Source organism: Nothobranchius furzeri, chromosome 4, assembly GCF_043380555.1.
Source record: "Nothobranchius furzeri strain GRZ-AD chromosome 4, NfurGRZ-RIMD1, whole genome shotgun sequence".
Classification (NCBI taxonomy): Eukaryota; Metazoa; Chordata; class Actinopteri; order Cyprinodontiformes; family Nothobranchiidae; genus Nothobranchius; species Nothobranchius furzeri.
In genome coordinates this window covers 1,464,546-1,489,186 of record NC_091744.1, presented here as the reverse complement: position 1 = coordinate 1,489,186, position 24,641 = coordinate 1,464,546, and the positions used below count along the sequence as shown (strand labels likewise).

The following is a 24,641-nucleotide window of genomic DNA, read 5'->3' as shown; positions in this document are numbered from 1 at the left end:
CCTCAGACCGACTTATTGCTGTTTTATGGTGTGAATCTGCGATCCGCTGCCACACGGACTGGAATAACAAATGCTGCAGTAGCAGGAGTTGTGGTCAGGTTCATGAGGAGTCACTGGCTGGAGCGGACCCGACTTTAATACGTCATCCCAAAATAGAAGCTAATATCTTAATTTGACCTGGAATGAAAAATGTTTTAAAACCTCTTAAAAGTTTTTATCACGGAGGAGGCAGCGCTCATTTCTGTCTTCAGTCTGACGGCGCGCCGGAGTTTGCGCAGCGTGCGTGTGCGCTTATTGAATCTGTGTGTGTGTGTGTCTGTGTGTGTCTGTGTGTGTGTGTGTGTGTGTGTGTGTGTGTGTGTGTGTGTGTGTGTGTGTCTGTGTGTGTGTGTGTGTGTGTGTGTGTGTGTGTGTGTGTGTGTGTGTGTGTGTGCTCCATGAGCCGCTCCAGTCCCCACGTCTCGTTATCGGCGCTATTTAAACCAACGTTGTAAAATGACTTCTGCCCAGCCCAGATGTGCTCACTTGTGCACCCGTGAGCCGTGGTTCAGCCAGAACGCGTCTGACCTCTGACAGACGCACTCTGAACTTCAGATCTTCAGCGCGCTGTTAATAGCCTGAATGGGAATCATTTCTTGATTTATTTAGTTACATCCACAATGTTCTGTGTGTGAGGTTTACAACGTCAGAACACCTGCATGAGACAGGAGTTAATTACAATCTGCCAGAATGACTCGCCACCTTCAGATTCCTCCAACATCGTTAAAAATGATCAAATACGGAACATATCGGCGTGCGCCGGCCAGAGTGCTGAAGCTCGGCGCATTGTTATTATGAAGCTAGGGCACATGTGGAGGACACACACACACACACACACACACACACACACACACACGCGCGCGCAAAAATATACTTGTTTTCAATGACATTTATTGTGCCCACTTACTTTTTCTTAGGCCCACCCACAAATGAGTTTCTGGCTACGCTAATGGTGACATATGACAGACTTCTCTGAGCTCAGCAGCCATTACACTTTTCACCTCGCGCACCCTCTAGCGGCAGCTCGCGCACCCCCAGGGGTGCACGCACCACACTTTGGGAATCCCTGCGCTACACTAATCACTTAGCTCCAATACACAAACACCCTCATCTTCCAGTTAGCTTGAAGTTTACTGACAAACATTAATTCAATGCAGGTTGAGTTAGCATTCATGCTAGCTCCATATAAGGCTGTGGTAAATGCAGCATACAACAATTATCTGCAGTATTATATTAGGGTTACAATTCTCTGAAATACAATTAATGACTCGGTATAAAGAAACTTAGCCAACTCTTCATCAGTTTTGAGCTGTTGTGTCTTTTAAAAGTGTCTCCTAAATTCTACTCGCCTGTTGGAAATGCAGAAGGACTTTTAAACTGTTTAAAGGTCGTAGAGAAATCTGTAACTTCAGTGCTGGTTTAGGTTGCTCCATTGCAAACTTCCAGCAGAAAAAGGGAATACACTTGAAAGATGCATCTTTTAGAAGAAGTAACCAAACCAAGAATGGATTCTTTCCTTCACCTTTCATTTGTTGCACTTGTGTTTGTTTGACTCCATTCCCTCTCACGCGATGCATCCCTTTTGTCAGATCACAGCTGTCTTCTCTGATGTTTGCTCTATGCATGATAAGCATTTTCCTTTGTGTGTTCTGTCTGACAGTCTTCTCTTTTTCTGTTTTGAAGTGTGCAGTCCGTTACGTGTCTCCCATCCCATCTCTTCCCTTCCGATACTCGGTTTTTCCTTTGGGGGAGGAGATAAAACCTTCACTCATCATACTCTTAGTCAGTCCAGGCTGATTTTCACCTGCAACTGCTACAACCAAGACCAATCTTCTCCCATCTTTGTGTCTGTAAATGTTTGTGGTGGTTATTGGTGAGGTACTGAGTAGAGATTCTTGTGACAAGTGGCTTTCCGAGTCACTCCTGGACCCTAAATTCAACCCACATACTAAGCATTAGAGCTGGTGTCAGTGTTTGGTGTTTTTTTACCTTCCATCTCTTGTTCTTCTGTAGTTCTAGACCAGTTAAGCAGGATAAATTGGACCAGGCTGTTCAAACATCTGACTTCTTAAACCTGCGCTCAGTGGTTATCATTTGATGAAGCAGAAGAGAATATATGGTTAACTGAACTTAAGCCTAATTTATGAATCCCCTTCTGCGTCGGTAGGGAGACACGCAGCTCCATTATGTGAGGGCTCAAGGGCTCTCCGACGGGCCCGCAGAGGCTGACGGCCGGGAACATGCCCATCAGTCAAAAGTGACGGAGACCACAAGCTTGTGATTGGTCAGGACTCTGCTTCCTTTAAAATTGTCAACAGTACCGCCATTGCCCTCAAAAAGTAAAAAAAATATTAAGCAGCAGACACAGAACAGAGTGAAGAACGCCTTGCAGAAAAGCGTCTGAAAACATGAACATTTATTCACCCGTGACTGAAAAAGTACAAAGATGCAGAGCAAGCATTTTATTCGTGGATTGGAATGACGAGAAACGTGGGTTTAGATGTGCCGATCTTATGAAGAGTTGGAAAAGAATAAGGGACAAATTTGCCCGTGTTACAAGAGTCTCTGAAATACATTAAACAATGTAAACACTATAGGAAAAACACTATCTTGGACCGGATACGTGACTGGAACGGTGGCAGGATACCCCAGAAAAGCGCTACACCCTCTGCTGTCCTGTCCCCAGGTGATCTCCACCAATGCCTGTGGGCAATTTTACATTCAAGCTGACGGAGAAGTATAACTTAGGCTTTAGGATTCTTTTTCTGCTTCGTAGGTAGTCAGATGTTTAGTTTATGCTGGTTTGTTTCAGAAGGAAGAGGTCATGCAGCCTTTGTATCGTGCCGTTCTATATTTCAGTCCCACCTTTTGGAGGCTGCTTGATCTGCAACATGTCTGATTGAAGCAGAGTTTTCTTTTTAATGCAACTGGTTCAGAATCAGATGTTCATCTGCCACTAAATGACATGTTACTCAAAAGGTTTGGCAGCTCGCTGGACTTCTCCATATACTTTTGAGTAAAATGTCTATTTTATGTCATTGTTTTCTTGATATGACAAAATGCTCCATTATATGGGAATTAGGAATAATCTTAATTTAAATTCCTAAAGCAGAAGCTGCACTCTGACACAGATCTGAGATCAACTCCCTCCCTGAAAACTCAAAATTAGATGCTGCAAAAGGCATAATCAACTCAGGGCAGTGAGGAAGATCCAGATCAGTGATCCTGTTCAGAACTTTACCATGGAAATCTACAGCCATGTGTTTGCTGATGGCGCCCCCGTGTGGGTGCATGCTGCGAGTGCATCCTGTGTTTGTGTCCTATGTGGCCCCCCTGAGTGTGCCTGATGCAAGCCTGCAGGCCATGTCATGTATCTCACACAGAACCGAACGCCATTAATGTTTCAGCGCATGGAGCCGCCCCCTGAGGGAGGGGGCACAGAGGGCCAGGTAGGGCAGAGCCAGAACGGCCTCCCCAACACCCAGCCAGACAACATCAACAGCATGTGAGTAGATGAAACTGGCCGACCTAATCTGATTTTGTAAACCACATTAAACTTAAAAAAAAGTTTCATCATCATAATTGTTTATTTTTATTTGCTTTAAAAAGCTGTTTTTCTCAGAGAATTACCATTTTATATAACAGTTATATTAAAGGTGTGGTTGACTGAAATGTTTTTAGTTTCTGATTATAATCAGTCACTGAGTTTTTATTGCAGGCTGAACATGAAAATAGTCTCCTACACCTATCTCCTGCATTAGCTTCTGATAGAAAATAGACGGAGAAACTCTAGGATTTGAAAAGCCTGACCACTCTATGTCACGCTGTGAATTGAACGTACCCATATTGACTCGCAAAAGGAAAGGCTGTTGTTGTTTTAACGTCCAGAATCAGCACAGAATGTCTCATTCAACAGAAGTTAACTGCTAGCATTAGCAACTCAAACACACGGCAGAAGCTCCTCCAGGCTTGTTCTTTGTGGAGATAAAACATCCATGTTCCCGAACAGTTGGTGGTAGAGTTGCCTTGCTGTTATCCAATCAGAGGCAAGATGTCTACAAATCAGGGGACTCTAAATCCTCCCATTTGAAGCACAGCCCTGATGTTGCAGACTGGTCGTGCTGAGCCAGTGGTTTGTGGGCTTATTTGTGCCCTGAGTTCTGTCTGCAAGGCATTCATTCCTCTTAGAGACCACTGCAAATGTATTAAATGAGTAATCCACACCTTTAATCACATCTCTCAAAACTATTTAATGGGTATGAAACTAATCAAAACTATTACTGAAGCAGTTTTTGATATTCAGTTTAATTTGTGCATGTGTGTGTGTGTGTGTGTGTGCGTGCGTGCGTGCATGCGTGTGTGCATGCGTGTGTGTGTGTGTGTGTGTGTGTGTGTGTGTGTGTGTGTGTGTGTGTGTGTGTGTGTGTGTGTGTGGGTGTGTGTGTGTGTGTGTGTGTGTGTGTGTGTGTCAGACCTCCAGAAGGTGGGATGACTGAGAGTCAATCATGGATGACAGCCAAAGCCCAGGAAATGTTCCAAAAGACGGGTAACTGGAGCCCTGACAGAGCGTACCCCGATGACCTCTACGAGAACCGCCACAACCCCCAGGTAGGATGCGTCTCAGAAGGCTGTCGCCATAGTAACAGGCAGAGAGTTTTTCTATTGCTTTTGATCTGTCACTCTTAACTACTTCGTAGGAATTACTTAGGAAGCTAATGGAGGGCACTGCTCAAAATTATTGCTGTTGCAACAAATTTACAACAAGCTATACAGCAAATATCAACGAAACTGCACCAAGAGGTTAGGTAAAGGGTTGAAAAGTAATTTTACAATTTCTGTCATACTCTGCAAAACCTTTCAGTTTTATTCTTTTACAAACTTCATAATTTTGTTGGTCCATTCTCTCAGCAAACTCCAATAAATCGCTTCAGAATTTCTTCTCTTTAAAAAGGAAACTGTTCCATCCTTTTGTTTCCCTTTCATCCTCTCCCTGCTCAAAGTCTGTCTCCATTTTTTCTTTAATCTTTTCGTTCACCTGTTCCTCGGTCTTCCCTGCTCAGTCTCTTTTTGAGTCGGTGGCTTGGATTTGGTGGATTTGTTTTGTGATGTGCACCTGCTCCTCTTCCCCTCCCTTTAATTACACTTGTCTGTTGGGACGCCCCGACTCCCCAGTGCTTCATCTCTATAGGGGACTCCGTCACAAATTCACAAATATGAAATGTGGATTTAAAAGTGATACCTTTAAAGTTTTATATCTGAAAGTGTATCACCCAAATTGAATCATTAAGTTGAGAGCTTTCAAATGTAGAAGTTGTTCCAAACATGGTTATCAAAGTAATCAAGATTTGGACTATTTGACAGTTTGATACACTATCTTAAAATAAGAATACAAGTTATTAACGGTGCAATATGTAAGAACTTTTTCTATGAAATAATCATAAAACAGTCTAATGTCTCAATCATGTGGGAAGGAAGGTTACGTCGAAACAGATTTCCTTCTCAGCCGTCTGGGGTGGCCAGGTTTTCTCCATATAAAAAAGCCAAAGAGGGACGTAGTCTCTGTTTACAATCTGTCCTGGCTCCATACTTCCTGGTTCCAAAGCCAATCACATGTGAGCCTGCGGGGCTGCCAATTGTTTTGCTAGCATTTGTAATTCGACACCGACCAGCAAAGGGCAGCCGCATTGTGGAAAAATGGAAGCCAGTGAAAGGAGCAGCCGAGAAGCAAAATAAAGTTAAACAGTTCTGTTTTACTCTAAAATCAGGTAAAGAAGTCTGGAGGCTAATGTTGAGTTAACAATGCAAACAGCAAGTTAGAAAAAAGGTGAGAGTAGACCAAGCCCCCACAATGCGGCTCAAAAATTGACTCCAACCCGGAAGTACCACAAATTGCAGTTCCACCCTCATCCACTAGGGGCTGGTGTCAGAAGTGAGCAAATCCTCATTGACTCCCATGTTAAAAATACCAATTTCACAACAGAAATAAACATGTTTACAGCCTGGTACCAGAACATGTTTTTTGTTTAAATGATCTAGTTTACACTCATGACAACTCTGAGGGGGGTGAATTTTAAGTGTATTAAAAGCCTAAAATTCTGTATAATTAATGAGCATCAGACCCACGTGACCACAGAACTAGCTCCGTGGAAAGGCCTCAGTAGAGCCTCGGTCTGGCTTGGAAACTGTTCCGGGATTTTGAGTCTCCGTGTTTGTGCGTTCTTTTTTGGATATTATTTGTGCAATTGTTGGACAAAATGGCTTGCTGTGGCATTAATTGCACTAATAGAGCGTCCAAGGAGTCTCCACTTCATTTTTTTTTTGGTAAGTAAAATTATATTTATGTATTTTAGGTCAATGCCGAGCTGGGCTTAGATTTGAACATGTACTGTTTAACCATGAAATTTAAATGTAATAGGGTAAAACCCAGTGCATTTAACATAATGCTGCACTTTAGAAAATGGGTTGAAATATAACATGTTGGTGGAGCTGGGTTCCGACTATCGGCTTGTGGAGCTCTCGGGAGACCGATGTTTACCACCCGTTTCTCCCCTCCCCACAGCTCGTCGCATCTCTGTCTGATCGCGGCTAATGTGTGCTGCGCGGGCTGTCAGCTTGTGGAGCTCTGGGATGGAAACCTTTCCACCCTGTTCTCCTCAGCGGCAGCTCTGCGCATCTCAGATCGCAGCGGCGCTTGTCTGCTGTGCGGCTGCCGGCTTGTGGAGCTCTCGGGAGACCTCTGTGTTCCTCCCGGTTTTACCCAGCAGTCAGCCCAGCGTATCTCTGACTCAGAAGCTCTGCTGTTGTGCACAGTTAACTCCGGTTGTAGCTAGGTTGCTACGTCCGTTAGCTTAGCTCCCACCTCCGCATTAGATTTGTGTTAGCTTCAGGTTAGCTTGGAGCTAGTTCGACTGGGTGTCTTCAGTTGATCCCAGCCTTACAGCCACACCCTCAGCTCCACCTCTCTTCCTTTTTATGGAATTGTCTGGGCTTGACGGAACCTGTGACACGGTCAAAATGGCGGTGGTGGCCACCTCCCATTTTAGCACAAAAACGTGTTATTGGAGTCTATGGAAACCCATTGTCCATATATGTATGTCGATGGAGTAGACTCATTTGTTTTGATACATGGTCTGCAGTACCTAAATTTGACCACATGATGTCATTCTTGCTTATTGCACCTTAAAACAGTACCCATTAAAGTTTAACAGATTTACACCTATTTATAAAAAATGCAACAGCTGATTTATGCAACTTTTTGTTGCATAAATTATTTTTATTTTTGTCTAACTTTCTATCAAAATAAGATTGAAAGTGTGTTCACACCTGTTTTGGTTTCATTTGACTCCCTTCCTTGGTTGGCCAGCGACCCCGTAGCATGTCCGTGTCCACTCCCTCAGCAGACGGTGGTCACGCCCCCCCTCTCATTGTGTTTTACAGACTGTAGAGATGAGGGAGTTGGGGCGGGACGGGTACTCCGACACTGAGCCCTATCACCCAATGGATGGGCATGGGCGGACCCTTTCCATGCCCCGCCTCTCGGCAGACAACCAAGTGAGCACATTCATCCCACTGTCATCACTTTCATGTATCACCTTCATCACTCTGTGTTGTAACACCTGTTCACTCCGACAACAGCTGAAGTTAATTGACAAAATCTTTGTTTGCATCCAAAAACAAACAATCAAAGCCAAAGCTTTAATATTTTAGGGTTTAGAATGTTTAGAAATTAGTTTTTTTTTTTTTTTTGGTGTGTGTGTGTGGGGGGGGGGGGGGGGTATGATTTTTCAAATGTTTTTTATATTTTAACTCGTATATTTACCAACTAAAAACAAGTTTTTACTCTTTTTTCATTTAATTAAATTGATCTTAGCTTATTTTAGCTTTCTGCGTTGTAGTTGCACTCCTAGGGAGATATAGGTTTAATTGATTGATTGAGTTATTGATTGATTAGTATAAAATATTTTGGTACATGAATTTAATTTTAGTCACAAAATATTTAATTGGCATGTAATAAGCATAGCTTTAGTATCCTGAAAGTCAAACATTATTCAGGATGCAGCTCGTTAGAAGGAGATTTGTAAATCTACTTCCTGTTGCCTGATCACCCTTCCCCTCATCTGTCATGATCCCTCACTGACACATTTCTAACCTCCATTCCTCCTTCTGCTGCTCACGTTCAAGTGAAATCCTCTGTGAGCATCACAGGTGGGATATTTCGATCAGAGCAGCATTCAGAAGACCTAAAAACTGCCCAAACAACTTTGGGAACCAACTTTTCGAAGCAATGTTTGCTTGAAATAGCCTGAGTCCAAACTATTTACTGATCTAGTAAATGTGTTTTCATGTTCTATCCCTTCCCTGTTTTAATTCATTCCCATTAAATCCTTGGTGTGTCTGTCCTGTGTAAACTGTAGCCAGAGGTAATGTCAGAATTCAGTTAAGAAAATAACAACTAAGCGACACAAGATGTTTTTGAAGGTTTCTGCAAAAAAGCAAACATCTAATGTCAAATAAAAAATACCTTAAACTTAGATATATTCTGAATGGAATGAGAGAAAGAAAGAGAGAGAGACATCCATCAAAGTGGAGCAGGAACAGCCTGCCACTGACTCAGCAGAAAACGGCGCTGAGTAAATATGCAAACTAATATTTTCTCAGTGCAAAGCAACAGCACTACTGCTCTAATGCTACGTTTGATTCTCTGATTTATTGGCATCACTTGTTGAAAATCTCCCGCATAAATCTTTGCAAGCCTGATGCTCACTCAGCACTCTGTTTGATCCGTACCAATTCAAGTTAGCTAATTTTTTAATGCGTAGATAAAAGCCTCTTGCAGCAGTTTCATTTACTCTCTTGTAAAAAGAGCAATAGAGTAATACTGAGCAGAGGAATTACTCGCTGGAATACAATTATGCAAAGAACAAATCTAACACTTGTTATAGCTGTTGCTTGCACTTTCCTACATTTCTGTCCAAATATGACCTAAAACCTCAACAGAATTTCACTTAAAGGTTTAATATGGACCAGTTTTATTAAAAAACACTGGGCATTTGGAGGTGTGCAGAATAGCATTACAGTATTTCCTTTCAAAGAAATGTTTTAATTAAAAAATAATGAAATATTTATGTTGACAGGCACGACACTGTTTATGTTCACATCTACCACACAATAGAGAGCACCTTTGCGGGTTGCCAAACAGTCCGCTTGGCGCAGCAAGGCTGGCGTTGTGGAAAATGGCGGACTCGACAAGTCAAGCAGCTGGTTCTGAGGCCGGAAGATGTTCTGACGTTAAATACTGTTGTAAAATAAAAGTATTAGTCTAAATGAGTCCTTACCCTATATGATTGGTCACTGGACATGGTGCTGGCTGGTCACTTCATGTATCGGCAGCAAACCTGGTATCCCAGTGGCTGGAAACCTTGTTCGATTGCTGCACTTACAACCTCCACACACTAGATGTCACTAGGGTGTTCGTGTTTCATATTCAACCTTCATGTCCCACAATTGTAAGCATTCTACACATAAACATGTGCCATATTTAGACAAGACAGCTTTACTTATAATGCACATTTCCTGCACAAAGGCAACGCAGTGTGCTTTACAGCAATAGAGACAGACAAAACAAACACAAACTGAACAATGTTATTACATAAAAATGACTCAAACTAGAAAATTAAAATAATATCAGTTACACATTGTGAAGAGAACTAAATGTGGTCAGCCAGGAATTACTAAGCCAAAGATGTAAGGAGACTAAAACTAAGGCAGTAAAAACTGGTACAATGAACTACAAAAGGCAAATGTTGAAAACTAACCGAATGTCAATGCTTTGAGTTGATTAGAAGGCTAACCGTGAATTATAATGAACTACAAAAAGTTTGCGTTGCGATAAATTGCAAATAAAAAAAACACCAAAAAAAAACATGAACATGGAAATCACATTTTCTTAACATTCCTTGTGATTGGGTGCAAAGAAAAGTGTAAAAATAAAAATAAATGACATGCTTTGATACGAAAAAGCAGTTGAGTCGTTCTGACACTTGCGCTGTGCTGGCGGTTCTGGTACCTTTGGGTCAGAGCGATGTTCAATAACCTCACAAGCGTTGGGCAAAATATCAAATGTTTGAATTTCGTGCAACGATTGCTGATCGGAAGCTGATCATGAGGTGTTAATTGCCTCTCGTTATCCCTTGTATACTACATGTCACACAACGCAAAAGTCGCCCCAACCTCAAAGATTCTCGCACGAGAGGAAAATCGGCTCAGAACGGTCAGAAAAATTATAAGTGTACGCCCGGATCAATCAGATGCCCGAGCCACCTCAACTGGCTTCTCTCAATGTGGAGGAGCAGCAGATCTACTCTGAGCCCCTCCCGGATGACAAAGCTTCTTACCCTATCTCTAAGCGAGAGCCTGGATACAATATGGAGCTTATTCATTTCGGCCGCTTGAACTCATTCTTTTGGTCACTACCTGAAGCTCATGACCATAGCTGAGGGTAGGAATGAAGATTGTAGCTTACCTAAAGGTCAAGTATTCACATCAAAAATGACCAGAAATTAACTTTTAATTTGCAGATGCAAACTGTGTCACACATGCAGGGACACATCACATCTGTCTGGCCTCCAAACAAGAAAAGCAAGGTTCTACGATGTGCAACCAAATACGTTAGCCATAGAAGTGCTTTCCTTATCTTGGCTGGAACAAAATTCATGCAGAAGGCGAGACTTTCACTCTGAATAAAGTTCATCTTTCTTGAATCATAAATGACTTTTTAAAACTTGATAATTGCATAAGTGTCAAATAGTCATCTCTTGTTAAATCCCAAAGTGTTTGAATAATCTGTGCATTAATCAGTGATGAGCTAAAATGAATAGTCTTCCTGCAATGAATCATTTCAAATCTTAAACTACACCAGGTCAATATTTGTTGATTTAACAAGTTAATCTGTCAGTACACTCATACATCATAAGAATAATATTAAGGTTTTAATATTCACTTCACATAAATGTGTAAAAAACGTTTCCACTTCACACTAAGAGTTAACCTCTGAGTATCTGAGGGAAGGCGTGATTTCTGCAGTATTTTGATAATGCTCTTTAAACGGGTCAAATTCTGATTTGTCCAAGTTTATAAACAAAAGTTAATAAAAGCTAGAACACTTCCTGGTCTACTAAAGTTTAGGTAATGATGAAAGTACTCACCTTCAGGCAGTGTTAAGACCAAAGGTGATGAATTTGTCATCGTAGTTTACAAAAGGCTAACGATTCCACTAAATTTCCAAAGTAGATACACAATGTTTTGGTCACTACCTGAAGCTCATGACCATAGCTGAGGGTAGGAATGTAGATTGTAGCTTGTAGCTTACCTAAAAGTCAAGTATTCACATCGCAACAGTGGATTAGAAACATGCTAAATCTGTAACTTTTTTCCCATCTAAGCATCACAGTCACATCGAGGAAGGCAAAAGAGAAAATACAATGGGTCTGTCCGCAGTAGTTGTGTCTCCGTACAAAATTGCCCCTCTGTGATGTCAGCATATTGCGATTGTTTCGGCAGTCAATGACATCACTGATCAGTGCCAGAAGGTGTCTGCGGACATTAATGACATAACTTTTATTCTGTCATAAGTACGCTGTTATTTAATCTATCCAGAGATCTGGAGAGCGGCTGTGTGACGTGAGAAGCAGCATTCAGTGACCAGAAGACTCGCCGTATTTATTTCACTCTGCAGCAGACCGTGAATTGCAGCGCTGTGCGGGGAATTCCGCCACATTTTCTGCTGTTGGGAGTTTAGGAACTCCGACTTTAAAGTAGAAGCAGCGCTACGTGTTTTCTTTTCCTTCTATTCTGCTTCGCTAGCAACTCTTTTAATTTTACAAATGTTGGTTGTTTAGCGACATCTGCTGAGAAAATTTCCCACTGAGTTACAATCAGTCACCATGAGTTAACAAGTCTTGCCTAGTGGCTATACTGGGCAGTTTCAGAGTAACTATCCCAAATCAGGTACACAGTTATTCCCTGAAACAGCCCAGAAAGTGATCCTTTCAGGCCAGCCCTTAAGAGGAGACACATGCATGCTGCAAAGGTCTGGTAAAATAACCTGGAAGTTCTGGGTCTAATGCTTTAGGTTTTCTCAGTTGGATTTATGATAGGTTGGTGACCACAAGTAAGGTCATTCAAGCTCACTTTACTTATTATTGAGATCTTTTTAAAAAAATCATATTTGTTACTAGTGCCAAAGCAAACCTGTTGTTTGTACAAAGTTTAAAGCCTCTGGCTGCAGTCACACACATGCACATCCACATGCACTAAAGCGACCATCCTCCTGCATTTCACCCATAGACTGTAGATTTCACCACATTGAGTCATGTTACTCTCACTTTGGTATGTTGATTAAAGATGACGTGTTTTCTGTTATAATGTTAAGATGAATGGGGGGATAGTGTTGTGTTTTAAACACCAATGATTAATTTCATTTCTAGTCTTTTGAGATATCCGAAGAAAACACTGATTTATCTCTGTAGGTTGTTCCTGCATACGTGTGAACTGTGAGTGGGAATTTAAAACCAACTTTCTGCTGTCAAATTCACAGTCAGCTGAACTTTTATAAAAACAGACACACTTTGAACTTTGTTTTCTAATGCAGAATATACATTTTATATTTGTGTTGATTTGTTTTTTCTTCATAACAAGTCCAAAGTTGGTTTAGATAATATAATTATTTGCTTACTGTTCATTAGAAGAGAGAATACCAGACGATCAGTTTGCTTGCATACACAAGCTGTACGTGTATGTGTGTGTGTGTGTGTGTGTGTGTGTGCGTGCGTGCATGTGCGCATTGACCTTTGACCTGTCCTGTTTTACGGCTCACACATGTCTCTGCTGGACTGGTCTCTTTGTATTAACTGGGTTCTCTTTTTCTTGTCTCCAAACCTTACACTCTAATTGTGCTCCCCCTTCACTTCCTGTTTATCTTTGATTTAATTTTATTATCTTCCCCCACCTCTTGAATTTGTATGTCTCCTATTTCTTTCCCCTCCCATGTACCATTTCACTTTTTTTGTATTTTTTTTCCTGATATATTTCCTATTGTTTTTCTGTTCAACATGGCTCTATACTGTGTGTGTGTGTGTGTGTGTGTGTGTGTGTGTGTGTGTGTGTGTGTGTGTGTGTGTGTGTGTGTGTGTGTGTGCACGTGCGTGCGTGCGTTACACTACGCTGCTCTACGTATCATTTCTGTGTTTGCCTGCTATGCAGCGGAGGAGACACAGACCTCGTGGAAATAACCTCAGTGTATGTACCTCTCCTTCCGGCTCCATCTCCCTTCTTGCTTAGCTTTTAATTGGATCTGCATCAAATTTGTTCATGGATTTTTTTTTTTTCTTCAATATTTTGGGGGGTTGCATTTGGATTACCAAATGGGTGGCTTTGAAACAATTAGGATGTTAGACGTTCACCAGAAAGTCCCCAAATGTGCATTAATGATGGGTCAGCAAAATCGTCAGCCAGTTTTTGGTTTAATGGAAACTTTTTAGTTAATATTTAGAGACAAGTACAGATTCAAGTCATTTGGATCGACCCGTTATTTCTTATGAATGATCAAGGTTTTTTTTAGTAATAAAACCACTGCCACCACCAATAAGATTTACCTTTATTCTTTGCCTTTTAATAAATAATAACTCGAGTTGGATGTATGAGGGAAAAAATGGGGGGTCTAAAATAGAAATTTAAAGTTGAGGTTAATTGAATAACGCATAATACGTGTTCCTTTTGAAACACGATTGGTCACCAAGTTTCACATGAATGCAGAACATGAATAAAAATCTTCAACCCTTATTTCCTGCATCTATGATAGAAAAAAGACGAGGGAACGCTCTGGTCAGAAAAAGCCGCACAGCTCCATGTCACGTTGTTAAATTTGCATTCATGGACTTGCCCAGCTTGACTCGCAACAAGAAAGGCTGTTGTTGATTTAGCACCCAGGAGAGAGCAGCACCCATCTCAGCTAGTAGAAGCTAACCGTTCGCATTAGCAACTCCACAATATGGCAGAACTCCTTCAGGCATTTGTTATTTGTGGAGATAAAACATCAACACTAATTTTTCATCCAAGAAAGAAGAGCGAACAAAGGCAGCAGAAGAGTTGCGATGCTGTCAGAGGCGAGATGTTTGCATATCATGAACATGAATGAGTGAGACTCTAAATCCTGACACCCCTCTTACCAGCTTTTACTTCCTGAAAAAAGAACACCAGAGTTTTTTTGTCCACCACCAATGACTCACAAAACATTAATTAATACTAGAGACCACAGCAAATGTATTTAGAAGTGAATGTGTTCTTTTAGTGTAGACTCAACTATTTTCTGTGTTCCTGGAAAATAAAAGTTTACACAAAGCAGCGCCATATCTGCTTAGTAAAATACAAATGTCTACGAAAGCTTTACATGTATTCCTGCATAAAGTAGATGTTAATCCGTAATTACATTTTGTTTTAAGCCTATTAAACACGACAGTTAAACAAATTTTATAATCCTGGGTCAAATCTATATTTTTAGTCACTTTTTTTCTTAAGTTGCCAATGTCAAGAAAGATTTTCTCTTACGGTTTCTGCTGTTTTGAAACATCATGTTAATCAGTAGCCTGGCAAGCCAAACTAAATAAATATATTATTTAGTTTGGGAACGCTCTATTGATGGCTTTCGGTCATGGGGCAGGTTCTACCATTCTCTTTCAAACAATCTCTGAATGCTAGTGGACAACGAACAACGTGGCGTACTCCCCACTACAGATGTCGGTCAACCAGGCAGTCCACTGTTGAAGAAGGCGAAATACATTTTTTTTCTAAATAAAGGATTTAAATAAACAAAATCCGATAAAAACCTCGATAGAAAGCTTTGAATGGCGCACCAGGAAGCTGATAAGGGCCGCGGAGGTTCCAACGGATCATTTTTAGACCAAACTTAAAAGCAAGAGTTTGGTGTAGTTCACCAGGCTAGTAAATCAGTGTATTTTGAAAAGAAGCACTGACTGTGTTGAGCTATGGAAGTGAAGCCCACCCACCTGGTACTCCACTCTTTTTAAATCTGTTATAATTGGCTTTGGAACAGATTTAGTTTGATTTCTTTATCTTTCTTTTATTTTCTTCTCTCGTTTCTTTATTTCTTACCCTCCCAAATTTCTCTGGTGCTAGCTTACTTTCTCCCCTCCTTTGTTTGCTCGTTTTAAGGTTGCGCTGTTCACCATCATTTGCTCACTGTTGAAATATTTCCTGGAGTTCTGCTCATATGCAGCGTCTGAATGTGTTCCTGTGAGTGTGTGTGTGTGTCCTTTCTGAACCATGTGTGTTTGAGTATGTCACATTTGCAGAACGGGTGAACAGTGTGATAAAAGCATGGACTGCCCTGATATGTGACCCGTCTTGGGGACTGGTTTTGTGCCGGCATGTCATTTAATAGTCATGCATGAAACAGCAAAGTCTCACTCAGTGGCTGCTTGAAGATCTTGGAGACAACAAGGTGAAGTTTAGTTTTAGTCCAAAGTGATCATTCAGATGGAAAGGTAGAGTGAAAGTTGGACAAAGGTAGACTGTTCATAAATGTCCTTTTTATATTATGTATGATGTTATAAAATGGGTCATGTGTTTAAATGTTTTTACTTAACTCATAAAGAACAGTGTACATTGTAATTATGCTGGTAGAACCGTAAGATATTACAATTAATGTTTGAATTACTTATACACATTTATTACCAAGTCATCCATTTTTTTGTATTTGTTTTGCTTTTACAAAGTACTTATGTTAATTATTGGAAAGTACCATGTAACTGGCGGTAACCTCTCCCTCCCCATTACTGTCATTTTATTGCAAACAAAATGAAAATTAAAATGATAAAAATGCTAACTTATGAATTTTTACAAAAAAATACATTCTATTTTATTTTTCATTTGTTTAATACATTTTTTTATTACTAGCTAAATTCTGTAACATCCCTGCAAAGTGCAGGATCATTTTTATTTATTTATTTAATAAGACGACAGTTGAGGCTAAATAAATGTGGTCGTGGCACTCGCTCAAATGTTTATGATCAGGTAGAATGCAATTTCAGGCAGCTTTATTTATAAAGCACAATTCATACAAAGAAGTAACTCAATGTGCTTTCCAGGAGCAAGAACATAAAACATTCAAATCAGCATGACAACATAAAACAGCAGATTATAATTTCACATTTTAAGTACACAAAAAAAATTTGATGTAAGAATCAGAAATAAGACAAAGTTAAAGGCTGAGTAATTACAGTGCAGAAGGTGCAGCATAAATTCATTCAAAGTTTTCAATTTTGATTTAAAAGTTATTAGAGTTGGGGCACATTTAGGTAACAAGGAGTCTGATTCCATATGTGTGCAGCATAGCAGCTAAAAGCAGCTTCCCTGTTTGGTTCTGACCCAGGGCTCTACCAGCAGACTGCTTCCTAAGGATCTCAGAGCGCTGCTGGACGTACAGTATATACAGGAAAGAGATCCAACATGTATTTTGACCCCAAGTCATTGAGTGATTTATAAACTAGAAGCACTTTGAAATTGATGATGTAGTTTACTGGTAACTGGTGTAGAGATCTAAGAACAGGAGCGATGTGCTCTGTTCTCTTGGTTCTTGTTAAAACTCTAGCAGCAGCATTCTGAATAAGCTGCAGTTGCTAAACAGCTTTTTGGACAAGAACAGCCAAAGGACTATTGCAGTAATCCAGCCTAATGGAGATGAACGCATGAACGATTTTCTTAAGATCCTGTCTGGACATGAGACCTCTGAGTATTGCCATTTGATGGAGATGATAAAGCACTGGTAATGAACAGAACCGGTGACAAAGGGCAGCCCTGGCAGAGTCCAACCCTCACCGGGAACAGGTCCGACTTACTACCGGGTACGCGGACCAAACTCACGCTCCTCTGGTAAAGGGACTGAATGGCCCTTAACAGAAAGCCACCCACCCCATACTCCTGGAGCGTCCCCCACAGGGTGCCCCTGGGGACACGGTCATAAGCCTTCTCCAAATCCACAAAGCACATGTGGATTGGTTGGGCAAACTCCCATGCCCCCTCCATCACCCTTGCAAGGGTATAGAGCTGGTCCACAGTTCCACGGCCAGGACGAAAACCACATTGCTCCTCCTCTATCTGAGATTCAACTATCGATCGGACCCTCCTCTCCAGTACCTTGTAGTAGACCTTTCCAGGGAGGCTGAGGAGTGTGATCCCCCTATAGTTGGAACACACCCTCAGGTCACCCTTCTTAAAGATGGGGACCGCCACCCCGGTCTGCCACTCCACAGGAACTGTCCCCGATGACCACACAATGTTGCAGAGACGTGTCAGCCATGACAGCCCTACAACATCCATAGCCTTGAGATACCCAGGAATCTCATCCGCCCCCGGGGCTCCGCTGCTGTGTAGTTGTTTGACTACTTCAGCAACTTCTGCCCCCGAAATTGGACAGCCCATCCCCTGGTCTCCCCGCTCTGGTTCCTCCTCGGAATGCGCATAGGTGGGATTGAGGAGCTCCTCAAAGTATTCCTTCCACCATCCGGCTATAGCCCCAGTTGACGTCAGCAGCTCCCCATCCCCACTGTAAACAGTGTGAGCGAGTTGCTGCCTCCCTCTCCTGAGGCGCCCGACAGCTTGCCAGAACCTCTTTGGCGCCGATCGATAGTCTTTCTCCATGGCCTCACCAAACTCCTCCTACGCCCGAGATTTTGCCTCGGCAACTGCCACTGCTGCACCCCGCTTGGCTATCCGGTACCTGTCTGCTGCCTCCGGAGACCCACAGACCAGCCACGCCCTGTAGGCCTCCTTCTTCAGCCTGACGGCTCCCCGAACCTCTGGTGTCCACCAGCGGGTACGGGGATTGCCACCACGACTGGCACCGGCCACCTTACGACCACAGCTAGCAACAGCCGCCTCGACAATCGCAGAGTGGAACAAGGCCCACTCGGTGTCAATGTCCCCCACTGCTCTCAGGACGCGGTCAAAGCTCTGCCTGTGGGAGTTGAAGACCGTCTTGACAGGTTCTTCTACCAGGCGTTCCCAGCAGACCCTCACTATGCGTTTGGGTCTGCCAGGTCTACGCGGCATCTTCCCCTGCCATCTGATCCAACTCACCACCAGGTGGTGATCAGTTGACAGCTCCGCTCCTCTCTTCACTCGGGTGTCCAAAACATACGGCCGCAGGTCAGATGATACAACTACAAAGTCTATCATCGACCTGTGACCTAGGCTGCCCTGGTACCAAGTGTACTGATGGGCATCCTTATGTTCGAACATGGTGTTCGTTATGGCCAAACTGCGGCTTGCACAGAAGTCCAATAACGAAACACCACTTGATTTCAGATCAGGCGGGCCGTTCCACCCAATCACACCCCTCCAGGTCATCCTGTCATTGCCCACGTGAGCATTGAAGTCCCCCTGCAGGACAATGGAGTCCCCTGATGGAGCACTTTCTAGCACTCGTCCCAGGGACTCCAAAAAGGGTGGGTACTCTGAACTGATATTTGGCCCATAAGCACAAACAACAGTCAGGACCCGTTCCCCGACCCGAAGGCGCAGGGAAGCTACCCTCTCGTCCCCCGGAGTAAACCCCAACACACAGGCAGAGAGTCTTGGGGCTATCAAAAAGCCAACCCCAGCCCTCCGCCTCTCACCCATAATGCTGTCTTGTTTGGTGGAAGTCAGGGCACCTGCAGCTCGTTCAGAACACATGACACCAATTCTGGCTGCTCTTCGTACATGTTGATTTTAGAAATAGTTTCAAACTTCTTTTAATAGCATTTAAGGCTCTGAATGGGTTGGCTATATGTCCCAGCTCGGGCCCTCTGCTCAGAGAGCCAGTTGCTGCTTGTGGCTCCTAGAGCTCTGTTGAAGACAAGAGGGGATGGGGTGTTTTCTGTAGCAGGACCAAAGCTGTGTAACGCACTTCCCTTACCTGTTAGGCTCTGTAGCGGTTTTAAAAATGAAGCTGAAGACCCACTTTTATGGTCTGGCTTTTAACTCTGTGGGTTAGATGTTGCTGATCTTTTATATGATTTTATTCTACCTTTACTTGTTGATTTTATCTGTTTTCATTTGTGACTGTGCAGCTCTTTGGTGGCATGCCTGTAAGGTGAAACATAAATGAAAGATGATGATGATGATAATTATGATTTTTCTTTGAGGAAGTTTGACTGCATCCAGTCATTAACTTGCTCCAGATGGTAAACGAGGATCATTTGAATTGGAACAAATTGAAGCAAAAGTACAATTAATGCAGCTCTGGACCTTTAATCTCACTCACCTGAACATTCTGTAGTGTATCTTACTGACACTTTAATGAGTAGTGTTTAGTGTGTTTATTATCAAATGTTAGTGTGTTTATTATCAAATGTTAGTGTGTTTATTATCAAATGCTTTACTGTGATATTGTAACATCTGTAATGCACTCAGTTTCACTCAGTTGACTTAAAAGGTTCAACCCAAGTGATGAAAAAATAAAATCTTAATCTGGATTTAATCTGTTTAATAATCCATAGTGACTACATTGAAATATTAACATCTTAGATATTCTAGCATTCTAATTTATTTGTTTCTATTTTAAACATCCTTATGTGTCCTTAAAATTTCATAAACATATTTTAAAGATCAGAACAAGTTTACATTGTTTTATTTTAATTTTGTTTTGCATCGTTTTGTTTTAACTTCCTACTCTCGGAAATGTTCCGTTTTAGCTCGTCCTTGATTGGCTGGCTCTGATTGGTCAGCGGACTGGTTAATTACCCTGAAATTTGGCCGCTGCTCTTTTTTCTTTCCTGAAATCAACTTAAAACTAACTGCTGGAGAAAAAGCTGTACCCTTATTTTACATGATGATAACACTTACTTAACCAGTGTTACTTATGTGAAAACAACACGTGCTGATGAAGTGTGCGCAGGTGTGCGTGTTTAAGGACGTGCATGGCTTGTATGAAGCTAAAGGAGCAAATAGCATCTGTGAAGTGCAGCTGATGAGTAGTGTGAGGCTTTGTGAGGGGTCAGAGTGTTAGCAGGTTCCCGCCCTGGTCAGGCAAAGGAACCCAGCAGGAGTTTCATCCAAAATAACATGTACTAGTTATCAAATCAGGTGATGCCTGTTCTTTTGCATGTTATCCGCTATATATGAATGGTCCTGATGCAGCAGGAAATAGCTTTATTTTTAGATGTTTGCAACAGAGTTGATGGTTAAAGGATCACAGACGCCTTGCTGTATCAGGACTGTGGGATTTTGTTGTGAAATTCTTGCAGAATTTGTGAGAAGGCTCCAAGATAACGGAATGATGAATTTTCTTGTCTACATGGCGACCGTACATGATTTATATCATACTTAGGAGAGCAACTGTCTTTGCAAAGCCAAAATTCTGACTTTAAAAAAGAAAAAAGCAGAATGGTTTGATTGTAGCTGAAGCGTTTTTCACACCCGCCGAGTTTGCAGGTATGTTGTTAGCATTCACTTAAATTGTTTATGCTAGAACCTGGTGTCTGGTACACCAGCATGCGTCAACGGGGTAAGCTGGATCTTTCAAAAGATGCAACCCCTGAATTTGCACACTGCCGCTGTTGCTAGCTAATGGCAATCGTGTGAAACACAGTTAAACGCCTGTGTGGTACAGGTCTGAGCTGAATCGAACGTTCTGTACCAAAGAATCTGAATACAAATACATATCTCGTTACACCACCTGTTGTGAATGACTCTCGGCTACGACTAACTAAAACCTGAGCTCAATAATGACAGCTGTAGTCATTTTTGAGTAGGTTTGCTCATTTCAATTAGCGATCTGGACTTAGGTAGTCTCCAAAATTAAATCAGTTGTAGATGTGCATTACTTCCTGACAGTTTCATTCAAATCCATCCCTCCACTGGTTCACGAGATATTTTGCTAACAAACAACTAGCACACAGACACGGGCAAAAACATTATCACTCTCATTTTGCATTTTAGTGGTGGGCTGCAAATTTTTTCAAGAGTGTATGATATTTTTCAGTGATCATTCTGCTTTCTTCCTTATGGTTCTGATCATGTGTCCAGTCTGTTTCTGGAAGTTAAACTCTGTGGCTTTGCAGCCTGAGTCTGAAAAATGGCCGCCATGTGGAGAAGAGCAACAGGCTGCTCGGCCATGTGCATGTGAGGCATCGTTTTTGAAGCCCTCTTGCTTGTTCTCTGTCTCTATGCTCCTTTCCTTCCCTACTCGACTTGTGAGTTTAGTGTTCTTATCTCTGAATGTTTCATTATTCCATGTTTGGGTGAAGATGTGCTCAAATAAAATATTTGTCAAAAGATTAATCATTAGACATGTTCAGTTTCTTTATTAATAATGTGATTAAGAGGTTTAAAACCAAGAGTTTTTTATTTAAAGCTTGTAGAAATGTGAATTAAATTCCCTCATTTGGTTCTGCTGATTAAAATTCAGTGATTTAGGCCGTCAAGAAAGCATTACACTAGATTTACGGTCCATTATTTGATATATTTTCACATTTTACAGCCAAATTTCAATAAATCTAACCTTTTTTTTCTTCCTTCCTGTCTTTCTCTCTTCCCCACTGCTGTTTATCTGTTTTCCTCTGTCTTCATATCTTTTCTACCCTTTTGCTTCTTTTTTCTATATTTCCATCTGCACTTCCTTTTGTGCTATAAGACCATCACGGACACCAGTCCAATGCGCCACTCCACTTCCAGCCTGGTCCACGGGCGTTCGGGCCGTGGGGTGAGGCTGGACGACTACTCCCTGGAGAGGGTGGTGTCTGAGGAGGGGAGGCACGGAGGAGGACGCAGGCAGAGGGACAGGAGTCACCGCACGTCACAGCGATCCCTCACCAGATACACAGATGCAGACACGGGTGAGGCACACATGACGTTTTCACATCAGGGATCAATTAATCCGCTTGTGAACAGAATCAGGTGATAACATAATAGATGTTTGCAGCCAGGGGTTCAGTTGCTAAAATTTGAGGAGTCTGAGTATTTATTTCCCTCCAGTTTTCTATTGAAATTAGCCGGAACTAATTTTTAATTGATGTTTTAAGATTTAAGCTGAATTATGACAAAGTTCAATTCGTACCAATGTTCAAAAAATCTGCATATGTTATTTATTTATTTAATTTTAGTGAGATAAAGAAAACACCCCCTGCTATGTAAAAAAAAGTGTGTTTATGACAGTAATCCTTTTATTATAAACACAATCACTGTTTTGCAACACGTTAATTGTAGATCTCTGAAGTAAACCCAAATGTGTTGGTCTGAGTTTTTCAAAAGCTCTTATCCACCTGTTTAGCTCCAGGGTTTATGGTGGAGGCTGTTTTAAATATTTTTCTTTGTTCCTCCTTTGACTTCCCTATTGTTTCTGTCTTTTTAAAGCAACACTAATGAGTTTTTAAGGTTGCAGGTTCGATCCCAGTTCTGCCAGAGATTGCTACTTTTGTGTCCGTGGGCAAGACACTTAACCCATCATGTCTGCTAGTGGTGGTCGGAGGGACTGATGGCGCCTGTGCCTCGAAAGCCTCACCTCTGTCAGTGTGCCGCAGGGCAGCTGTAGCTACATTGTAGTTTTGTCATCACCAGGGTGTGAATGTGTGTGAATGGATGAATGATATGCTGTAGTATAAAGTGCTTTGGTGTCCTCTGACTCAGAAAGGTGTTATACAAGTGCAGGTCATTTATCATTCACTTCATTCATTTACCAACTTCAGTTCTGACAGCGTTCTGCAGACCTTTGCTGACCAGAAACCACACTTAAACATGAGTGACTCTATGGGTGGAGACAATTCACTCACACTTCCTGTTAAATAAAATGCACCTAAGAGCGAGCAAACACAGAATCGGAAGCAATCTGGAAGTTTTCCAGTCCACTGCGATCACTAGAAGAAGGGGGGAAAGAGGAAGCTAGTGGCTTCAAGCCGTAACGTTTCACATCGGCGCATTGTTTTCAGTTTGCCAACCATCAATAGAAAGCACATAAAGGAGAAAAAGAATGTTTGCTTTTTTGTTGGCGTCATGGCAGAACCTGGAAGTAAAAGTAAGAGAGTAATGTCTTTGGAGGGGAAGCAAAAGAGCTTAAGCCAGAGCAGACATTGGCGTGGTCTACACTTGTTTTAGGGAGCTAAAAGAGGCTACAAAGTCACAGATTGACGGTGACCTGGCATTGTTTCTAATGGACTTCTAAGTAGTATTTTTTTGACCAACAGTGTGGATCTTTTTACTTTGTGACTTATTAAGTATCAGTCAGCTCGTGTTAGCATGTGTTTGTTGTTAGAGCTAACTACAGCCAGTTGCAAAAGGGTTGTTTACGACAGTTGTAATTCTACTTTCAACCAGTGGGAGGGAGAACTTTTTTAGTGTTGCTTTAAAACAAATGTGTGTGGATATTTTTAAAAAAGAAACCAGAAAAGTTTTTCAGTAAAAGAGTATCATCCACATGAGTTTACTGTAGGATTCTTCCTGTTTAGCTTTAGCTGGTGTTGTATCGACTATGTAACCTGAGACATGTCTTCACTAGGTCTGGGAACAGACCTCAGCACAACCACACAATCGGGTGACCTGCCTCCAAAGGAGCGCGAACGCGACCGAGGCCGCACCAAGGACCGGCGCCACCACCATCACCACCATCGTCATCACAGCTCAATGGACAAGGAGCGTTACGGCCCTGAACGCCATGACTACCCACACAGACATCCCCACGACCGCCACTGGTCACGGTCACCTAGTGAAGGGCCTGATGGAAGAGGTCACCGACAGGTGGGCTCCAAGAGCTATTTTTCCTGACACAATAGGATATATAGAATTTCTCATTTGTGTCATTATTTCTTCCTACCTCAAAAAATGTTTGTTGAAATTAACTCTCTTTTCTTCCTGACTTTTCATTTCTCAAAATATGGTAAAAATGTACTCCCACCTCAGCATTAATCCAGTTAGAGTTAACAGGATTGTCCGTAACCTTACTTATGGATATCAATCTATTCTTGTTATGCTTTTTTTTCTTTGTCACTGTTTCTCTATGTCCATCTTCTTCAATGTGATCTGTTGCTTTTGCTGTTGATTTGTTGCTTCATCCCTCTGCTTTGAATGGTTTTCAATGGTTATCTATCTGTCTATCTATCATCTATCTATTTATCTATCTATCTATCTATCTATCTATCTATCTATCTATCTATCATCTATCTATCTATCTATCTATCTATCTATCTATCTATCTATCTATCTATCTATCTATCATCTATCTATCTATCTATCTATCTATCTATCTATCTATCTATCTATCTATCTATCTATCTATCTATCTATCTATCTATCTATCTATCTATCTATCATCTATCTATCTATCTATCTATCTATCTATCTATCTATCTATCTATCTATCTATCTATCTATCATCTATCTATCTATCATCTATCTATCATCTATCTATCTATCTATCTATCTATCTATCTATCTATCTATCTATCTATCTATCATCTATCTATCTATCTATCTATCTATCTATCTATCTATCTATCATCTATCTATCTATCTATCTATCTATCTATCTATCTATCTATCTATCATCTATCTAT

At 41.6% G+C, this 24,641-nt stretch overlaps 1 protein-coding gene across 1 annotated transcript in view; it reads left to right on the top strand.

The window, feature by feature from the left end:
- Window positions 1-24,641, top strand: part of cacna1ab (calcium channel, voltage-dependent, P/Q type, alpha 1A subunit, b) — a 257,104-nt gene that overhangs the window by 215,018 nt on the left and 17,445 nt on the right. The window contains exons 44-49 of the mRNA XM_054743533.2: window positions 3,423-3,544; window positions 4,512-4,647; window positions 7,477-7,590; window positions 13,300-13,335; window positions 21,731-21,932; window positions 23,588-23,826. Of these exons, the coding sequence (XP_054599508.2) occupies window positions 3,423-3,544; window positions 4,512-4,647; window positions 7,477-7,590; window positions 13,300-13,335; window positions 21,731-21,932; window positions 23,588-23,826 (849 nt within the window). The remainder of the gene's footprint in view (window positions 1-3,422; window positions 3,545-4,511; window positions 4,648-7,476; window positions 7,591-13,299; window positions 13,336-21,730; window positions 21,933-23,587; window positions 23,827-24,641) is intronic.